Here is a 21841-nt window from a genome sequence, read left to right on the forward strand (position 1 = left end):
CCTACACTTGATAAATTTAAAAGTTTACTAAAATAAAAAAAAAACACTATTAAATAAGTTGTACATATAAATTAACAATATAGACTATGTGTATACATTTGTACATATATTGATGTAGAAGAACAAGCGAGATTTCTGAGAATCGTATCACATGAAAATCCCTAGTCTTTGTCTTCACCTTAAGGTTATAAACGTAAGAACATAATTTTTTACAAAAAAAGGAAAACATTTTAGATTACTTTTGTTTTAAAAATAATGCAATACAATAAACTGTCGGCCATGTATCATCATCAGCTCACTATATGTCCCCACCAAGTGGCTCGGAGCCTACCCAAAGTTAAAGGTGATTAGGCCATAGTCAACCACGCTAGCCAAGTGCTGGTTGGTTGACTTCACACATATCTTTGAATTTCTTCTCAGATATGTGCAGGTTGCATCACGATGTTTTCTTTCACCGTATGAACGTCGGGCAAATGTACATATGTAAATCGGAAATCGAAAAACACATTGGTATACGGCGGGATTCGAACCAAGGACCTGCAGATTGCAAGTCAAGTGCTTGATCCCTTAACAACCGACACCGTCGGCCATGTATGTGATTATAAATTTCTAATGCAATGGAAAAATGTACGAATCTTTAGACTTATTGTTATCAGAAACATCTGGCTGTTGCTATACAAAGATAAGAAGGAATATTGAACCAAATCAGGAACACCTGGCATGATAAATCTAATTTTTAATTACTAATTTGAAGTAATATGATAGGCATTAGTAAAGATCTCATTGATAAGCATTCTTTTATTGCTATCTTAGATTTCGGTTTAGTTTAAATACACCTGTTGCGAGAATATTTTCATTCTGTACCAGAAACAAGGTAAGCGAATAACTATAATTCCTAAATTATAAGTTTATTATAAATAATTATATATATTCTTTATTGGTTTAATTGTTTTGCTACAGCAATTCATTCTTACAATTTCAGAAAACACACCAAAAAACCACCATGAAAATCATTGGATTCGCTCTCTTTGCACTGTTGGCTACAGCCAACTCCTTGCCTCAGCAAGTTCAAACCTCGAGTAAGTACATCTTTGATTAAACGTACTAAATCATCATCATCATCAGGTCACTATACGTCCCTACCAGAGCCTGCTAAATAACGTATTATTGTTAAACACAAAAACATGAAAAAATTAAATAATTCTTTTTAGGATTAATTATTGATATTTTATTTTTTTTAGACTTGAGAGACTCGAGGGCTCTTGACCAGATTGTCATTGGACTTATTGATTCCGTCATTGTGATGATCCAGGAGCGCGGTCTTGACCCCTACGTCGTTGAGCTTGCTAAAGGAGAATACACTCTTGGCGGGTAATTACTTTCATATCAAATCTTGTCTATTTATTTAAAAATCATTCTATGTATACCTAAACCAATGATCGCATTGTGATGAAACTTCTGAAAACGTCCAGGAAATTTGTAACCAGTCAATTTTAAAACGGCAATAACATTTTTCCTACTTAATGAAACTTTTCCGTACCACTATAATGTTATTTTAACAACTGTATTATTTGTTCTTAATGCATTGTTAAGGTTTAAAGCACTAAAAAAATTTGATTCTTGTATTCCAATAGGCACGGTTTGAAAAATAACACCTATTCTATGTTTGCTGTCGCAGATTCCTCTTCGCCAGCGGTCGCGTCGAGAACTTCGTGTTCTCTGGCCTCAGCAACATTGTCGTCAACTCTGTCGGCTTCTCGGGCTCTGATTTGGACATCGACATCTCTCTGCCTAGACTCGCTGCTGGTGTTGGTAATGTATCGTTTGCACTTTCTACAATTATTTGAATTATGATGTTTTGTTATTGTTTTAACCAGTACATAATTGTTGTTCGTGTTTGTTTTAGATAATGTCATTGGTGACGTGACTATTGGAAGCAGGAACATTCAGGGTGAATTTAGCGGAAGGTACGTATTATTCATTAAAAAGATTCATAAACAATATCTTTCATAGTTATTTTGGTGAAATCGTATCCCGGAATTTACAAGAAGATGAAATTAATTCATTCCCCTTTCCTTTTTTTAGAATCGCTATTGTCGACCTTCGCTTGGCCGCACGTATCAGCCTGGGACTCTCTGCATACCTTCTTGATGATTTGAGCCTTTCATGCCAACTTGGAGGAATTGAAGTGAGTTCCATCTTATTTCTTCCCTCATCTTTTTTTAAATTTTTAATACAACAAACTTATATTTTACAAAAAATATATTCCTTATTGCTAGTACATATTATGTGTTTTTATTAGGCCGACTTCAGCTCCTTCATTCTCCAAGGAAATGACGTGACTGACAGTGTGAACAACTTCGTCGGAAACACCTTGCCCAATCTGCTCATCCAATACGAGGTAATGCATTTCAATATATTATTTTCAATGCTTCATTATGTCGTTCTTAAATCTAATTGATTCTCATGAATCATGTTTTTTTGCTTACAGAACGAAATCAACCGTTTCTTCGAGGGAGTCATCATCCGTATTGTCGAGCGCCTGTTCTAAAATATCATCATTATTTTTTTTAATATTAAATAATGTATCGATTTTAATACCGGATTCTTCACCAATCGTTATTTATTCTAATAAACACATCAAACAATATACTTGATTTTTTTTTATCCTTGAAAAAACGATATGGAGTACCAATGATATTTTTATTATTGCCTATTCAATTATAATTTTAAATAGAGTTCTAACATACTATGATATAGTTTTAATCTAAAGTAGTTGCTATTAACTTATTATTAAATATGTATGGGTATAAAGTCAAGTTTGTTTGATTTTTGGGACCAAGCTTTCGACATAGTCAAGATTAGCAAAACTAATTTAAAAAGGGACACAATATCATATCATATTCAAACGGTGTTCAGTATAACTTGACACTTCACTAAAACTGTTTATTAAGAATTTATCATTTCAACAAATAGACAAATATACGACGAAACATGAACAAAACTGGACAACGCAAACACACGGAAAAACACTTTACATTATCTGAACAATTTTCTTTGCTGATAAATTCACACCATTTGTCACCACATCATGCAAAAATAAACAACCATTTATTTAAAACAACATAAACAGCAAATATACAAAACAGTACTCGTAATCAATTTATTTTTAACAAAAACATGACAAAAATTTCGGCACAGCCCAATTTAAATATACGTATGTTTTATAACATCTTGTGTTTGTAATTTTTATTTCATTACGTTTATTAATATTTTATCGTTCTCCATAGTTGATTGGTTACTACTATTATAAACGCGAATGTTTGTATGTATGGTTGGATGGCTGGATGTTTATTCGAGGGTATCTCCAGAACGGCTGCATGGATCTCGCTTAAATTTGGCATATATGTATAATGTAGTCTGGAAGAACACACAGGAACACATTAACAACTCATATGCAGTTGTGTATGTCTATGGGCACCGGTCACTTCGCTGTTTCAGCAATTTCAGGTGGCCACTCGCTCGTTTGCCACATTATGATAAAAAAGGCACACAGACGTGGAATCGTTTTCCATAATGGATTGATTACTAAACAAGTGGTCAACCGCAACTTCGACAGCGTATGAAAAAAGTGTCCTACAATATGCTTGCATGCAGCAGCTACCTTTCCATGAAAGTCCTGTCAATCGGTGGAACCTTTCCCGAGATTCCTTGGCTCAAACGGGGGATCTCCGGTGTTTGAAACCTCATTCAGAATCGTCAGGGCTCCTTCATTAGGATCAGCGAATTCACTACTGGAGTATATTTGAATGTTCAGTGACTTTGTGGCTTAATTCTTGTTTATCCGTGATTTTAAATGTTATACGTTAACTGATATCAAATGAAAGAAATAATAAAATATAACAGTTTAATGCATAAACATTTTCAATAACCTAAAATCTTTTATAAACAGTCTTTGTGTAAATACATTGTAAGTTTTCCCGTTTACCATACACAATTCTTTTACAATTTGGAAGAAAATGCTATAAATCTAATATTTTATGACATTTACACGCCTAGAATCGTTGACAAATCCAATTCAGCTAATATTTGATTACCAATCTCCATAACGTTGACACTGAGAAACTCCGTTATTTCATCCTGTAAAGAAAGAAAAATAGGACTAAATATTTTTTTTAATTATTACAGAATCTTTAAAACTGATTCTCACAAGGGGCAATTATCACTTTTGAAGATTCTTTTCATTACTTTTACTACAAATATTTTTATCCGTAATCCCGTCCTTATCTGACTGCCTAAAGTCACACCCCAGTGACATGTCGTCATATTCCAACCTTCAGTTTTTTCACCTTCCACGTCACGTTAAATACCACTGTCACATTGAACGAGTGAACCAAAACCAGATTGGCAGAAGCACATATTTAAGGGGATAAATGAATCTTCCAACTTGTTCCATCTACTCCAAGAATTGGATATAAATTTTGTGGACAAACATCAGATTTGTTCCAGTATTAGTACCGTGGAATCTCTGTTATATTTTATAAGAAATTTACTAATTGAAAGTACCTCCATAACAACAAGTATTTCTTCAACAAAATTTTTCAAAAACACGCTGATGAAGTCGCTAAGTACGGGATCGTTGAATAAACCAGTTATTTTTGGCTGAAAAAAAGAAAATTTATTATTTAAATACACAACACAAAACTACAAATGATTTCAATCGTCCTAATTTCGTTATTCCAAAGGTTTAAAAAGTCTAGGTTTCAATAAAGTTATATCCAAACTTGTTTCGTTTTGGTCCTAGAAGGTTGCAAAATATTACAGTTCAAGTAAGTTGGATTAAGCGTGACATCAACCGATCACAACCAATCTGTTTTCTATGGTCTCTTCTTTACGACATTTCCAAAGCAACTTATAGACGTTACCTTTAAAACCAGTACTTAACGAAAATCATGAATAATATCGTAGTCAAGCGCTAATTTATTCATTAAAAAAGGCAAATGCATCAAAAATAACAAATTAAAGAATAATACTCATATATAAAAACGGCTAAACACTCACGTAAATTCGTCCGGTGGCGGCACCGACTAGTTTCCGGCCCATCGGGGACTTCGTGGGACTGGTACCATACCATACTAGTCAATGCCGCAACCGGACGAATATATGTACGTGAGTGTTTAGCCGTTTTCATATAAGTTTATTATAATGTCTCACGAAAGTTTGAATAATTTAATTAATACTCACATCAAATGAACCCACTGAAACACTAAGTCTGCATTCTTCCAAAGTTATAAAAATCCCTCCAGAAAGACTTATAGACAGGACGATGTTTGCACGAATACGAGGCTCGACAACCCTTAATCTGAAACACGAAATATGTATTTAAGAAAAAAAAATATTGTTTCTAGAATTAGTCACCCTGAAAGTTATGACGTTAAAAAAACGTAACCTTACTATAGATTTAATTCAAGAAATCTACACTAAACTACTTTGGTATAGCAGTTTTTATAGGCTTCTTGTAACTTTTAAATGTAAAACATTTCTCCTAAAGTATGAGATGATAATGGGCACATAAACAAGCAAGTGTTGAAATTAAACGTGGATAAAGTTAGAGGGAAAATGAAGAAAGTATGGATGGACTGTATAGACGAGGATATGCATAAGAAGGGAGTAAATTCAGATAAACGGCTTGTAGAGATGTCAAAGTACATGTGCCGAACCGCTGCAGGGAATAGATTAATGGTGTTGGTACTTACGACATTTCTCCTCTGCCAAAAATACTTCCGCCGAAAATTGTCAAGTCCAGGTCGTAGGCACCTGAAAGTATCAGTCTGTTATATATTGTCTATAGAGCTATTTACTTGTTTTATTTTCTACACGCATCTGGCCTTATGTACAAAGAGTGACATACTGACCTGCATTAACATCTAATACTGGGATATGGCCATCTAATATGAGTCGGTACCGTTGCTGCAGCAAGGAAGTCATCGTCAAACCGAATTCGTTGATTACAAATGTGCTCAAATTTTCCACTGTTAAATCATTCATGGATATATGTCTGAAAAATATGTTACATATGTTAATTAAGTCAAATATAAATATATATGTAAGTATATATTGGTCAATATAAACTTTGTTTGATAAGGAGTAATTGCTTAAAATCTTTTTTAATAGTACAAGATAGCACACGATTAAGTGGCCATCTGAATACGTCAAAATAGCGAGGTTGCACTTAGAGTCTGTGATTGTTTAGGAGTCCTTAGTGTAGATCTCATAGAAGTAGTAATTAAAGACTGAATACGGCGGTAACAGAAATTTTTGTGGACCAAAAAAAAATTCAATTTTTGTTGTTTGTTGATAAAGAGCTCTTTATCTTACCCCGGTATAATGGCAATAGTGTTTTGATCGATATATAACTCATCTACGAAGAGCGGGTCTAACACTGGAATAGTGTCTGATCCAGTCACCATCAATTCTCTCAACTCTTCAATTAAACCAAGTACCAACTGTTCCAATATACTGTTTCTTGTATTTTCCTCTGAAAATTTAATTAATACAACATTTCAGTAATAAAGAATGTAAGCACTTAAATGGGGCACAGAAGATGACATTAATATACACAACCTTGAATAAGACTCCAGAAACAAGTTTTAATGGTAGCTAAAACTATGCTGTCGTACGAATATTATAAATGCGAATGTTTGGATGGATGAATACATGTTCGTAACAAGGTATCTCCAGAATGGCTGCATGGATCTCGCTGAAATTTGGCATAGATGTAGGATATAGCCTGAAAGAACACATAGGCTACAAATTATTTTTTTTATTGCGCGCATATGGAATCGCGAGCGACAGCTAGGTAGTAATATTTATTAAAGATCTACTTCTTATAGCGTTTTGCCTAATTCAATTTTGTATTTTATATAACTGTTTACCTGTTAGAAATATCTTTTCCCTGATATTTCCCACTTCGACGGGCGAAGCTCCTACCACGGTTAATGCCGCCGCGATCAAAATGGCTAAATAACGCATTTTAGTACCTGAAATAGATATAATTGAAGTACGTTATAAAATGTCTACTTTCTATAATGCATGCAAACAATCAGCTGCATCAGGGGCGTTGTTGAACACCTCGGTGTTCCCGCTGCTCGTTTGCCCCCTTCTGTTATAAAAAAAAGGATCCTGACGGTCAGACGGACGGACAACTAAGTGATCCTATAAGGGTAATCCGTTTTTTTCCTTTCGAGCTGCAGAACCCTAAATAGTGCCTATTTCTAATTTGCTAGCCACAACCCTGGCCGTAAGCGTAGCCAGAAGATTTTCATGTTGTTTCTTCGTTCTGAATAAACAAGAAACTTCTATAAGCGAGTCATTGTCCGCTCCAGACGGTCGACCTCCATAAATGAGAATTTCGGATTAATGCGAAATTCTATAAGCGAGAAAGACATCACGCTCTTTTAAACTCTCGCTTATCAAGTTTCTACTATATTTTGAGCTAAGTCTAGTATCCATAAGTAACAAAATACTTTTAAAATCTTATCAATAAAACAGTAAAATATTAATAAAATACCTTACCCTTTGTCCGCGTACACTGAAACAAAACAATAAATCGAAAATTTGGACAAACACTATTACGAGGCTAGTTATCAGTTTAATTCTGATATCATAAAATTACATTATCTTAATCAGAACATTACATTGATTTCGTGAGTTAATCGGGGATTTTAAAAATTGGTCACGTGTCATGTATGTGATAAAACGAACTACTTTATGCAAAATAAAATATCGTGACTGTCGAAATTATAAATCCCTATGTACAGAAAAGCAAAAAAATCAACCATAGGTATATTATATATAGATATACCTAATATATTAGGTATTTATCATGGTCTCGTTGATTTAGGTTACATTTCGTACGTCAACGGATTTATGCAAGCCTCTTGTTGATTACGAGATAATTAAAAAAAAATAGTGATTGCATATTCAAATGTCAGAGCAGTGAAGTTCTGGGATTATCTTCTCTTTTTTTATATAACAGAAGGGGGCAAACGAGCAGCGTGAACACCAAGGTGTTCAACGACGCCGATGGACATCAGCAATACCAGAGAAAAGTCTTCTTTTACAAACGATTTTTTTTTATTTTAGTAAAATGTTCGATGTTTCATGGTGGGCCGATAGGTACAAAATATTATACGAAAACATTATAAGCAGCTATATTTGCTAAGTGTAGGATTATGAGTACAATATACAATACCTTAACTTAAATGTTATCCCACTTTCTTAAAAACAACAGAAAGCCATTGGGATTTTAAAGCACTGTGGCGTCATCTAGTTCATTTAGTGTGAACTATATTTAAGTCAGAGGAAACCAAAATCATGCTGTAAAAATATTTATTTTTCGAATAATGAAATCATATGGTTTTTGCTTTAAATTAAAGGCACAATATTTCGACACAGTAATATTGACATCACACATAAAGAGCATATTGCTTAAAATTACATTGACTTAAAGAAACTGTTTTTAAACAAATGATATAGATGGCGCTTTCATATTATTTCTCTCTCTCTCGCTCGCTCTCTGACTAATTTAAAAGGCAAAATTATAATTGTTAAATAAGCACCGAACAATCCAAACCTTAGGCGAGTAACGAAATAGAACACCGCTGTATACTCGTACAGACTGATCGAAAGCACTTATAACTAAGCATTATAAAGAAATTGAACCCAATTTCAATTATTTTAATATTTATTATGTATTTGTATTTTATTTTCGGTATATAAACGCTTATTTATATATACAGTGTTCTTACTAATATTATAGTTAAATCAGATTCTACACCATCGAAATGCTTGATATATAAATTTTAATAAATAATGAAAAACAAATATATATGTGTGAGTATTTTATTTAATTATATAATAATACATAAGTTATATTTTTATACATATTTATTTTAACAACACATCGATCTTACTTGCATTAAATCACATTTCAAAACAATCCAACTTGAAGTATTTATTCAAATTAGTTATCAAGAACTCTTTCAACGATGATCCACGCAATGTACTCAAGGAGACCGTTGATGGCAACCTGTAAAAACCATCATTTATTATTTAAAAAACAAAAACCCAGCTGACTGTATCCTTATAACGCTAAAGGGAATTTAACATCTCACTGCTCACAACCTGTTCGTTTAGGTTATAAGCGGTCAAAGAACATGCCCAACAAAATAACCTTTCCATCGGTCTTATTGGTTTATGGCACAAAGTATCCAACATTTACAGATTGCCTTTTGTCATTTCACGTGTCAGATATTTGATATAAATTAAATTAACACAAGCTCTTTGATTATTAAAAAAAGGAAACATATAAAATTACTTATTTGTACCTTTAGGTACATAAATACAATTTGAAATTGCTATAATTATTCTTTTTTTTTCTTTCTTCTTTTATTTTATATGTTAAAGCTTAGCTTAATTACAGTATGATGTTTTGACATTATTAGAATCCATTGAAGCGATTGGCGCTTTCGTTACCAAGTTGTGTATCAGATTGACATAAACGTTAACATTTTAAAAAGGTAATTTTAGCTACTATTAGTGATGTAGTACACTTGAGTAATTTAGTAAATACGAACCGTGTTCTCTTTTACGAAGGCGGGAAGACCGTTGAAGAAGTTGTTGAAGGAGGCGGAGAGGTCGCGGCCGAAGAGGTTCACTTGCAAGTCGGACTAAAAATAAAAGATTAGATTTAGAAACATAATTGAAAATAAAAATATACGGATACTAAAGGTTAAAGGTATGGTAGAGAAGATCACCTCACTATAGCATCCTTTTTTGTCTGCCCAGAAACATAAAAAAAACTCGATATATTGTGAAAATTATGCAAATAATTACTATCCACACTAGAAATAGGTGTATTAGAAAAAGGCTATTGAAGCTATTCAGCAAGATCCGTGCAGCCGTTCTGAAGATACGTTTAAACAAACATTCAGCCAGAAGTCATGGCCTTGCGAGTAAGGGCTGATTATTACTGGTTTCAATATGTTCCTTGACTTACCACAACATTGTCAAGATACAAGTCCAAATCGATGCTGCGAACGGTGATACCAGAGATGACACCGACGGACACCCTGACATCGGCTTTAAGACCGAGGTTGACGATTTCCAAACTAAAACAAAATTAAACTCTATAAATAACACTGGCCCGATAAACCTAAGGATAAACGCTGAATCGTCAACTCCTCGCCCTCGCAACATCATCCCGTCTCACCATCAACACGGCATCCACGCGTCGCCACCTTGACGTCACCGATAGAGCAGGTCAAAGTTATAAATTTGTTAGGAAAGTCACTGTTGATTTCTTGCTTGGATGGACAGCTAGCGGTCCACGAGGTATCGGCGAAGTGTCCACTCGCTTTGTACCCGACCGCCCCGAACTATTCACCCGTGCAAGGGAAAATGGCGTATTGCAATTTTATATCTTCTTGTAGCTTAATCGGTGGCGTCAAGGCGGCGCGGCTAGTGAATACCATGCCCGCGATGCCCGATGCGTGGTGCAAGGTACGTTAACCTTAAATTTTCATTTTTGTTTCGAAGTACACAATAATACTCTTAACTTAAACTAATAAATGTTTTCAAACTTTACAACTTTAATAATTTTAAAGTGATGATATAATTTCAAGAAATCTTTACCTTCCAATACAAGCATTAAGCAGATTAATTCAATAAATCAGACTTAATAAAACAGTTATCAGACTTAGTGATAGAAATAAGCCCATTTGATATGCATAAATTTATGAGATTGCGACAATATCGTTTTTAGTGAAATTCTTTTATTATTACGCAACTATTATGATAAAGAATAATATTGCTAAAATAATCTTAAGCTTCTATCTTATGCGAAAAAATTTAAAGATATGTATGAAGCCAATCCACACTGACCCTACGAGTTTGACTATAACCTAATCACCCTTAACATAGGGTAGACTCCGAACCCCTTAATGGGGACGTACACTGGGCTGATGATGATAAATCTTACGCTTTAACTTTATTTATTAGGTCGTTCGGATTTTTATTTAAAGTTCAAATATTTGTCATACCTTCCACTGCCCTGTCCATCGAGTTCACGGTCGAACAAGTTCATTTCGAAGTGGGATTCACCTATAAATAAACCAAAAAGTTGTAATTCAGAGAAACATATATTTCACAACAGATTTCATAATTGAAATGTTAAGGATATCAAGACAAGTCTACTTTCTTTTTGAACTATAAATAAGCTTCTTAGCCTCTTTCTCGCCTTCACATTTCTTCTCTCCTATTTTGCCACCTATAAATGTCCTAACTTATGTCCTAAAGCAATGTAGATTACTTTCAAAAGTAGAACTTACCAACGCTGCCTCTGAGATTTGGCAGAGAGAGGTCAATGGTCAGTCTCTGGGCGAGGATTGAGAAGTTGATGTTGTTCACTCTGATGTTGCTGAGACCCACCAAGTTAACATCCCTGGCGAAGGCGTAGCCACTGAGGATTCTGTTGAAAAAAGGATTTAATGATAAAAAAAAATCTCCAAAGAGCTTAGGTGGCTTAGGGGTTTAAGCACTTGACTTGCAATCTGCAGGTCCTGGGTTCGAATCCCGCCAAGTACCTATGCGTTTTTCGATTTACATATGTACATTTATCCGACGTTCTTACGATGAAGGAAAAAATTTAAAGATATGTGTGAAGTCAACCAACCCGCACTGGGCCAGCGTGGTTGACTACGGTCGAGTCATCCCTAACTTAGGGTAGGCTTCGAGCCCCTCAGTGGGGACGTATAGTGAGCTGTTCATGAATAATTCTCTAATACCGTTGATTTGTATCGCAGAGAACAAAAAAATATAGAATTTTCAAAAATTTACACCACTTTCATTTTCTTTGGCAACTGAGATAGTAAATGTGTTGCCAATAGGATTTTGCATAACAATGCAAAATGAAAGCATATTAAGACTTAACCTTAAACAGGATTGTAAATATTTCATGTCATAAGAATTAGGAACTTACTCAGGTTCTGAAAGAGCGAAGGAACTCTCGGCAAATTTAAGGTGGTATGGGTCTAGACCACGGGCCTGGATGGCTTGGCTCACTCCGTCGATCAGACCGAGGATGGTGTCGGTGATCACTCTCTGTTGCCTGAGTTCTGTAATAAAATAAGGTCTTGTACGGAAAACTGCAATGTAAATCTTTTATGGATCGCATATTGACTCACTAACTAATAACATTTTTAACCATCAATTTGGTAAATTTTAAAGATGACACGATTATCTAACTCTAAATTCGAATAGGTTGAACAAGAAGGTTCTTTGAAAATCCTCGCCGGCTGGCGCGCGGCAGTCACTCCCAGTTTGCTCCCGAGTAGGTCCCAGTCTCGGAACAGATCGGAAATCATTTGGTTAGCTTAAACACGGTTGCCTAGTTTTATTTATCTATCTGTTTGGTAACAATCTGAGACGTGAAAGAGTGAACGTGTCAGCGAGGTAATAGGACCTCTTTGTTATGACTAAGAGTAACTTTCTAACAATCGTGATTGGAATAAAACAATTTTATTATTTTTTATATTAGATTTTATATATTTTAATTAGAACAACTCGGAAAAATATATTTACCCTTTTTGGGCTTTTACTGCTAAAAATTCTCACGAATATAACCTGCGTAATTAACTTGTGAATGCATTATAAAATGTATAGTTTACTATTCGTATTAAGTATTAAAAAAACTCACCATCTTCGCTAATAGTAGGCAAGGCGCTGGCGCCAGCCAAGAGCATCAAAACGGCAAATGCGTAGGTCTTCATGGTCCTTCGATCCTAATAATTTTAAACGTAAAAATAATTACATACAGCTATATAGTTATATAAGTAAGCATATACTAATTTAAATATTTTAATAATCAAAAACATTTTAAAGTTTGAAAAATAAGTCTCTCTTAAATAATTATAAATAACATTTATTGATTAATTAATTGAATTATTGATTTATTTTATTTACATTGCACTATAAAGATAATTAATTGAATGAAATATGTAAGTACTTATGCAAAATCAATTCAAAAGATTTATAAATTAATTAATATTATAAATTTAATTCATCGATAACTTTTTCCTTTTACAAATTAAAATTACACATAACATGTCCTAACTTACCTTTACACTAGTTGCAAGTAGACTTAGCAATGTGTTATCAACTTTTTATATTGTATCGGAAATCAGTGATTATATCTGAAACATAATTAATCACACGACGATTTTAATTTTATCTATATAATCCTTTCCGTTCGCTGTACTCCATTGACGTTACAAAAGAATCAGGTGTTATTCGTTTGTAGATATAAAAATCCTGTATAGTATAATGACCTAAACTACACCAAGCATTAGAACCTTTATATGTATACATTGAAATACATCATGTATCAAACTAAATGGAGTGACTTATTGAACCAAAATGGTTCTTCATCATCATGTAAGACCCTACAGCCGCGGTTCGACATGGTCAAGTAAATTTCTCCATGCCGGTCTACTTTCGGTTTTTTACGTCCAGGGGGTTAGACAAAGTGCATTCCGAACGTCAAAAATGTTCGAAACTGACGCGCGACAATCACTTGTTGACTCATCGAAAGATATTGTCAGTTCTATACATTTTTGAAGTTCATTGTGGAATCGCTTCATAGCGAATGTACTTTGTTTAACCCAGCAGCTTTTAACGCCAATATTCTTGAGATCACACTCGACGACAATAAGCCATCTTAGCTTCGGCTTACCACGTGCTCTACGTTCATCCGGCTAAACTTCTAACAGGCGTTTAGGAACTGTGCAAACAACCATGCGTGCAACGTGTCCTGCTCACCGCAGTCGTCCAATTTGATGACCTTGACTGACGGCTCGTGGTTGTATTGTTAAGATTTATATGTTTTGTTGTTAACCTTACTAATATTTAGTCCTTTGAAAAGACATAGGCTCTATTTTAACGCAAAAAAGGGTTGTAAAATGGTTTATGCCGCCGAAAATAAGAGTGTCCTTTTGCAGTTCTTTCCCGGATCAGTCCAAAAATTGTTAAAGTTAGGACTTTGGAAGTGTTATGAAGGATTAGTTATTTATTTTTAGATATGCAGTAATATAAATCTATAGCCATTATTGTAGCAAATCTTATGCCATTATTATTTTCATTCTAGTTTTAAGACATTTCTTCTTGGGCCTAAAATATATCTTGTAAAAACAAAAAAACTCTAGTGTAGGTAAAATTGTCTATAGTATCTTTCTTAAATACCTGAAGTGATAATTTATTAATTATAATGATAAAATTATCTAAATGCATAGATACGTAAATATTTATAAATTTATTTAGGTTATCTATGCTATTATTATGAAGAAGAAAGATTTGATTGTTAGATTAGATTAATATGCTCCGAAACAATTGAACCGATTTGAAAAAAAATATTTAACACTAGGAAGATACACTTTCCCCGCGTGACATAGGCTATATAATTATTACTCGACGAAGCCGCGGGCAAATGCTGGTAATAAAGAATTCGTTTACTTTTTTATCGAAATCATCTATACAATGGTTTCCCCGCACATCGTAGCGAAACTCATCTCGCTCTAAAAGTGATGTTATGTGTTCATTGTGCCTAAAGCTAAATTAATTTAATTTATAAACTGACAAAAGGCCGAACTCAACATTCGATCTTGAAACGTTAACCTCAGATAGCATTTTAGTATGTAGCTAATACATATTTTCTTCAATTTCATTCCAAGATTCTGAAAATTTTCTTATAAGGTTCATTTCTTACGCCTTATATTTTCAAATATTGGACATCACCAAATTATATTAAGGAAGACAAAGTTATTTATTTTAAATAATCCCTGAAAACACGGAAATTCCGGTACTAACATAAGGACATATTTTCAAGATATTATGAAGGTTAAAAGTGTTATCTTTTATATAGCTTTGTTTAGAATAATACTGTTATTTGTTGTTATTCTAAACTGTAAAGCAATAACAGTTTCACTTATCCCACATTATCGATAAGATTTTCCTACTTTAAATGTCTACTATCAATATTTATAGTTACATATTGACTAACAAGAACGCAATACCGACTCCACTGTTCTATGTACACAGCTGTAAGTATATAGATTGTTATGTGAATATATAAATTAATTAATATAAGTTATTAATTAATACTCATTATGTTTTTCTATAATGTCCTGACATTGTAATTATGAATCGTCAAGTCGAAAGGGACATACACCCCGATATGTATTTATAACTAACTAGCGCGACCGCGACTCCGTCCGTGTGGAGATAAATAAAACTTAATAGCTCTCCTATGTGTTCTTCAGACAAATCTCTACATCTGTCATAAATTTCATCTTAATTTTTTAAGCTGGCCTGGAGATACTTTCTAACGTGCATTTAAACATCTAATAAAAAATAAGCAGACTGTTCAACTGTTGCAGGTTAAACAAAATATTTATAGTTTAAAGTGTTAATTGTTAAAATCAAATTCAGCAACATAAAACAAACTTAAATACCATTAAAGGACGTGGAGAATATCATCAAATATTATTTAAAAAAATCCGGGAAAATGAAAACAAATACATTTTTGTTGAAATTAATTTATTGGTGAAATTTTACAACATAAGAAAATTGCAGTTGGAACTTGAAGGTTTAGTCAGAAATTAATCATGAATGGGGAGAAAAACTGTCATTTCTTCACTACAGATGTCATCATAATCAAGAATAAAGCACTAAAAGTACCACAGATATACGAATAACACGAAAGCAACGACTCCAGTCGCGTCAATTATTTATAGCAAAAAAAATATGAAAAAAGTATAACATTCTTTTTTTAATCTAGAATGACGTGACAGATGACACTAGCGCCTTCTTGTTAAAGCTATTAGTTTTTCTTCCAATACAATAATTACAGCTCAGTTTAGGTTTTGTTGTATTAAAAATATATTTTATTTATTTAAACAAGCAATGTTTACTTTTTAAGGCTTATTTAAGTAGTGGTTAAGCAGGATTTCGAGGATCCTCGCGAGGCCACGGTCGATGAGTTCCTGCAAATAAAACATTAATTGTTTGAAAATAACTTTTTTTTTCGAAGAACAAGGTAGTAAACTACTGTCTTCCAAGGCACATGCAAACATGTTTTATTCTGCTCTGATCAAAATGCTAATGTAATTTATTTGTTATACTATTTTTGCCTTCTGTTAAAAGTTAAAAACTAAATAATCGGCTCCATTTTCATGGATAAAATATCCTTAAGGACAGTAGGTCGAAAACGATTTACATTCAATGACATAAGTAATGTTTTAAGAGATAATAATCTGAGTATTAATGTTTAAAAAAATCAAATATAATGATTAATTTAAGAACAAAGACACAATACTTACGTCGTAGAGAGAAAGGTTCGCGGGAAGGTTGTTCAGCCAGTTTTGAATTGGGATTGATAGATCCAAGCCGAGGATTCTGACAGCGAGCGCAGACTGAAAATAAACACATCATGCTTTAGTATTGAAAAAGATACGCTAGTTTAAAATAAGAGACCACATTGACGTTATAAGTATAATATTGATATTGATTTTGTGTTACGTGCTTATTGTATTGAATATTGAAAAAAACGTATACCCTAGCTATAGATTTAAATGTCGTTATAATGTTATATGTCTGATAGAAAAAACAATTGTAAATACTACTAAGTTTACAGTGGAACCGGACATATCTGTAAATTGCGTGCTCGCAACTTTACCTCAATCAATGGACCACAACGTACGAGCCGCAATCATCCATTTGTATACGACATTGGACAGAAGGAAATCTAAACGTACTTGCACAATGTGGGTGTATTACTCACCTGGATGCTGTCCAAACTAGCGTCGACATCAACGTCGGTAACCGATACTCCGTCACCCACGGTTACTTTAGCGCTGCCTCTGACTCCGATTCCGTTGATTGCCAACCTAGAAAATAAATCGTGTTACTAACACGATTACTACTAAAATAAGTAACAATTTAAAAGCCTTATTATAATGTTATAATACTTACAATCCACTCAAGCTTCCACTGATTTCACGACCAAGAGCGGTTACTTCGAATGAAGCGCCACCTGAATATTAAGGATACCATATAACATACGTATACCCAACTGAGGTGGGAACAAGATCTTTATATATATATTAGGGAGGGAACTAAAGGCGAAAAATTAATCTTTTTTGTTTGGAATCTTTTAGGAAGAAAATCCAACACTGTGCCGGTGTACTGGCGCAAGACTAGCCTTACTAAAATGTCGACATTTATGTCCCCTTTTCTTTAAAAATAAAATAAACTATTTGATATGATCCCTTTTTTATGTTCTAATCCTTTGTTTTATTTTAATTAATATATATATATATATATATATATATATATATGTGTGTGTGTGTTTTTCCAGGCTCTGCTCTACATCTATGCCAAATTTCAACGAAATGCATGCAGCAGTTCTTTTTACTTTCTAACAAACATCTATTCATAAAAACATGTGCATTTTTAATATTAGTAAGATAAGAATAAGATAATTAGAATAATAGATAGAACTATGTTGTCGTCCCTTACATTTCCTTTGGAAAAACTGAGACAACAATATATACGATAAGGGGACTAACCAACAGACGCCATGAGACCGGGCATAGCAATGTCAATGTTCAAATTATTGCTGATGGGAGAGTAGCTGATACTGTTGATCACGATGTTGCTGAGGCCAGTGAACCTCAGGTTCTCGATGCGAGCAGACGCACTGAATACACTGAAAATCATAATATTTTTCTATTAGTCACGAGAAAAGAAACAATAAATAACTTTAAAAATACTAACCACCAGTACTGAACAATTTCCATCGACCAGACATTGTACATATCCTACATATATTTAATACTAGACAGAAAGACCAGAAAGATAATCGTGTCTCTTAAGAATATGTTTCATATAGCCTATGTGTTCTTCCAGACTATGCTCTATATGTATACCAAATTTCACCAAGATCCATTCAGCCGTTCTGGAGGTACCTTCAAACATCCATCCATCCATCCATCTAAACTTTCGCATTTATAATATTAGTAAGATAAGCCATAGACTAGGATAAGCTGCTTTGATTAAAAAAAAGAACACATTGTCCTCTCATTGAGATCGTGGTCATTTCAGATTCTTACTTGAGATACACAGTAAGTAATGATTCTACAGTTATTGAGGATTTAAAACATAGTAGTACTGCATTGTCTACTACTCTGTCCTTTTAGGCTTTAGAATCAAGTGTTATATGGATTTTATCAGACCAATGATTTGGGCACTTGGACTTTTACTTACGTGGGGAGGAAGAAAACGTATTCGCCATCAGCGCGGTCGAGCACGTAGGGGTCAAGGCCACGGTTGAGGATTCTCTGAATAAATCTATCGAAGGCATTGACGACAATCTCAGCAATATCCCTCCTCTCCGCTCCGAAATCTTAAATAATCAATGAAATAGAAAATGAGAAAAAAATCCTAGTTTACGTTAATCAAGTAAGCATCTCTAACAAATTAAATAAAGTTAAAAAAATGTTGTTTAAACGTACTATGATTATTTTTTTTTAATTTGAAAATGTTAACATACTAAATACGAATGTTTTATTAATTTTAGGAATTTATCTAAACTGCAAACCGTATAATGTATCCAGAAATTCATTCGAAAATAAATATGTGAAACGGTATTAGTGGCATACATATATTACCAGTTAAGTCTTGAGCTTGGGGCAAAGCAGCGGCGCACGCCACCAGCATCAACAGTCCGAATGCGAAGGATTTCATTTTGGTACAACTAAAACAAGGTTACATGTAGATTAACATTGGGTTTCAAGTGCTATGACAGACGAATAATTAAATGTGGACTGGATTAAAAATAATGTTAATAGGTCAGTTATAGCACTAAGGGTAGCTCTAAATTAGAACCTAGGCCTTAGGAGACAAAAGTTTAACAGTAATAGAAGCTAGCAACAATATTGCAAGAATGGGCAGGCTCGCCCTGTGCAATCCGCGACCACACGGAAGACAGGCATTAAGTGGAAGCAATTCCGCGTTTGATCATATTAACCAGCCCATCAACACTAACAACACTAATCATCGGTTTCCGAAACCAAAATATCTGTATAAAACATATTATTATCTCTGTTTTTGTCAAAGATAATGAAAGGGATGACGATATGTTTTATGAATACGGTTTCAATTATTATATATATAGATTTTGGTATAAGAATCCAACGATAAGTTGTCTAACCTAAACTAATCGACTTTAACAACTTGGCAGCTAATCTTTACACAACTGCAGTAAAAAAACAAAGCACAAATAAAATAAATTCTTATCGCTATTTAAAATATAATAACACTTCTGCACCTTACCTTCTTATGTGTAAAAGTTGAGATATTGAAAATATCAACGGGTATTTATACTGTGGACGAATTGATCGATATCTATGAAGATCTAGAAGCTTTTTATAAATTATCAATTTATAAATTCTCATATCTTTAAATCGAATACATCAGATTTAATTCATTTGCACTTATGCGATTAGCCTATTTTGTTTACGATATACAAAATACCTAATTGTTTGCATAAATTATTTGCATTGTGGCCAAACAAGCAAACGGACACTTGGATTCATTAAAATAGCGAAAAAACAGTTGCGCATAGACAACCGCAATTGCAAATTGTTTGCCTACTAATAATTGACAAAGGAATATGAGAACAATGACATACACACAGAATGTTGCCTCTTTCCTATCCTTACCTTATAAGAATAGAGAAGGAACGGAAATAAGACTAAAACCGCTACGACTTAGGGTACGTCAAGAAGCGAGCTTATCACCATCTCAAAGGCCGGCAACGCATCTGCGGTTCCTCTGGTATTGTTGATCTCCATGGGCGTCGTTGAACATCTCGGTGTTCCCGCTGCTCGTTTGCCCCCTTCTGTTATAAAAAAATAGACCTCCAATAAGCATGCTTATCAGAACAAACGCGGAATTGCTCCCACTTCACGCCTGTACCCTACGGAGGGTCGTTACAGTATGTACTACTCCTCCATACATAGTCACCTATCACGTAGGTAACTGACGACAAGGATGAAATAACGTGAATAGAATTAGATGCAAGAAGGTCTTCCAGTATCATTAACAAATGAAGATTTTATAAATTTAAGTACATATGTAGTTAGTGACGAAATACGATTCATCATTACACTCGTAGAAAAATATTTAAAAAAGTACTCAGTGAAATTATTTTAATATTATTCATATGCTAACTCAAGTTGCATAAGTCATTGCCTTAAAATGTTATGAGTAATTGATACCTAATGCTTCCATCTTTCAAGGACCTCAGCTTATTGAAACCCTCAAAAGTCAAAGTCTAGTGAAACTTCTATGTATAACAAATCAGAACCGAACGTAAAATCATCTCTAGGTAATAAAACTTATTAATTTGACCAGAAAAATTTATATAACGTACATAGTAACAAATAATATTATCAATTTAGCAGTAAAACTGATTTTTATAATATAATTCTTATGGATTATAGAGCGGGGATAATAGTGATAAGATATCGATGTCGACTTAAAGCTTTGATTGTTGGAAATAATCAATGCGTGGGGTGGCCTTGAATTTAATTTATACTTGTTTTTCATTCATAATCTGTCATATTTCAGCCTTATATCATATCATATAGCGCCCTCGACTTTGACCCAGTGGATTATGATATCACTAGCTGTTGCCGTTGACTCTGCCCGCGCGTAATTAAAAACAAATTTAATAAGTAACTTTTGTGATCTTCTGCATCTTCCGAATTTCATCGAGATCGGCTAACCGGATCTCACTGAAATTTGGCATACATATGTATATAGTACATAGTCTAGAGGAACACTAGGCTACTAATAAAGTTTTTTTTTAATTCCTCGCGGACGGAGTCGCGGGCGACGGCTAGTTTGTAATATTAGTAAGATCAAGGTTATATCGCAATCATAAACTCATAAAAAACTTTAAATGTCTCACGTTCATCTCTTTACGTAATTTCTCTTGTTTTCAAATCAATATCAAGCGTTAAGGTTGACGCGCATTTGTCCAGTACTCGTCCATCCGGCATCATCCGCCTCTAGTTGCCGAGGACAATCGTCATGTAGCAGTCAGAAACAGCGTTTAATAAATAAATTGGGCATGTTATATTTTTAAATAAACAACTGTCTTTGGATTGCTGAACTGAATACTGAATTACAAACGGAGATATAGACTATATAAAATCAGTGGACACTGGCCGTTGATATTTTTTTTCATAATGATAAGCCCGATTTGGGTAAGCTGCTTCTGGCTGCAAAACAACAACCTTTAAATATAATTTATAAGAAGATATCAAACATGTTTCGGGGTTGCGGGCAGATGATTCCAACATCCTTACTAATATTATAAATGCGAAAACAACTCTGTCTGTCTAGCTGTCCTTAATATAACTAAATAATTAAAATGCTACCCAAAGACAGAATATCACGCGGACGAAGTCGCTGGCACAGCTAGTTTATTATAAAGTAACATTGATTCATGGACCAACGGAACGCTTTGCTTAATGTTACAATTTTTAAGAAAACTTTTTAAAATTGCTTCTTACTCGTAAAACGTGTTAGTTGCACCAATTTTCAGAAATTGTGCCATAGATATAGACATATAGATTTTTTTTACACACTTTGGCGAAATATTTTTTTTTACTTTTTCGTAGTATTAGTTTTTCCTAATAAACGTTTAGAATCTTTACTT

The 21841-nt window shown here is 33.8% G+C and overlaps 4 protein-coding genes across 4 annotated transcripts; 1 reads left to right on the forward strand and 3 right to left on the reverse strand.

Annotated features, from left to right (window-relative positions):
* Nucleotides 1-869: 869 nt before the first annotated feature.
* On the forward strand, nt 870-2650 carry LOC106114640 (uncharacterized). The gene is made up of 8 exons (XM_013307917.1): nt 870-874; nt 961-1079; nt 1242-1371; nt 1679-1812; nt 1907-1967; nt 2086-2188; nt 2303-2401; nt 2492-2650. The coding sequence occupies exons 2-8, from the start codon at nt 1004-1006 to the stop codon at nt 2549-2551; spliced, it is 663 nt and encodes a 220-aa protein (XP_013163371.1). The 5' UTR covers nt 870-874; nt 961-1003; the 3' UTR covers nt 2552-2650.
* A 1243-nt stretch (nt 2651-3893) lies between these two features.
* Nucleotides 3894-7666, reverse strand: LOC106114729 (uncharacterized). Its single transcript, XM_013308036.1, has 8 exons — nt 7576-7666; nt 6936-7040; nt 6379-6538; nt 5916-6058; nt 5757-5817; nt 5245-5362; nt 4567-4662; nt 3894-4140 (listed from the first exon to the last, which is right to left on the reverse strand). Exons 2-8 carry the CDS (start codon nt 7030-7032, stop codon nt 4048-4050), a joined length of 768 nt encoding a protein of 255 aa, XP_013163490.1. The 5' UTR covers nt 7033-7040; nt 7576-7666; the 3' UTR covers nt 3894-4047.
* Nucleotides 7667-8890: 1224 nt separating this feature from the next.
* LOC106114730 (uncharacterized) lies at nt 8891-13262 on the reverse strand. Its single transcript, XM_013308038.1, has 8 exons — nt 13179-13262; nt 12758-12842; nt 12041-12176; nt 11391-11530; nt 11103-11163; nt 10061-10172; nt 9639-9731; nt 8891-9091 (listed from the first exon to the last, which is right to left on the reverse strand). Exons 2-8 carry the CDS (start codon nt 12828-12830, stop codon nt 9026-9028), a joined length of 681 nt encoding a protein of 226 aa, XP_013163492.1. The 5' UTR covers nt 12831-12842; nt 13179-13262; the 3' UTR covers nt 8891-9025.
* Nucleotides 13263-15634: 2372 nt separating this feature from the next.
* Nucleotides 15635-18894, reverse strand: LOC106114763 (uncharacterized). The gene is made up of 7 exons (XM_013308082.1): nt 18783-18894; nt 18379-18517; nt 17682-17821; nt 17086-17146; nt 16895-17000; nt 16434-16526; nt 15635-16097 (listed from the first exon to the last, which is right to left on the reverse strand). The coding sequence occupies exons 1-7, from the start codon at nt 18856-18858 to the stop codon at nt 16029-16031; spliced, it is 684 nt and encodes a 227-aa protein (XP_013163536.1). The 5' UTR covers nt 18859-18894; the 3' UTR covers nt 15635-16028.
* Between the last annotated feature and the right edge of the window lie 2947 nt (nt 18895-21841).

Source organism: Papilio xuthus, unplaced genomic scaffold, assembly GCF_000836235.2.
Source record: "Papilio xuthus unplaced genomic scaffold, Pxut_1.1 DF828037.1, whole genome shotgun sequence".
Taxonomy (NCBI): Eukaryota; Metazoa; Arthropoda; class Insecta; order Lepidoptera; family Papilionidae; genus Papilio; species Papilio xuthus.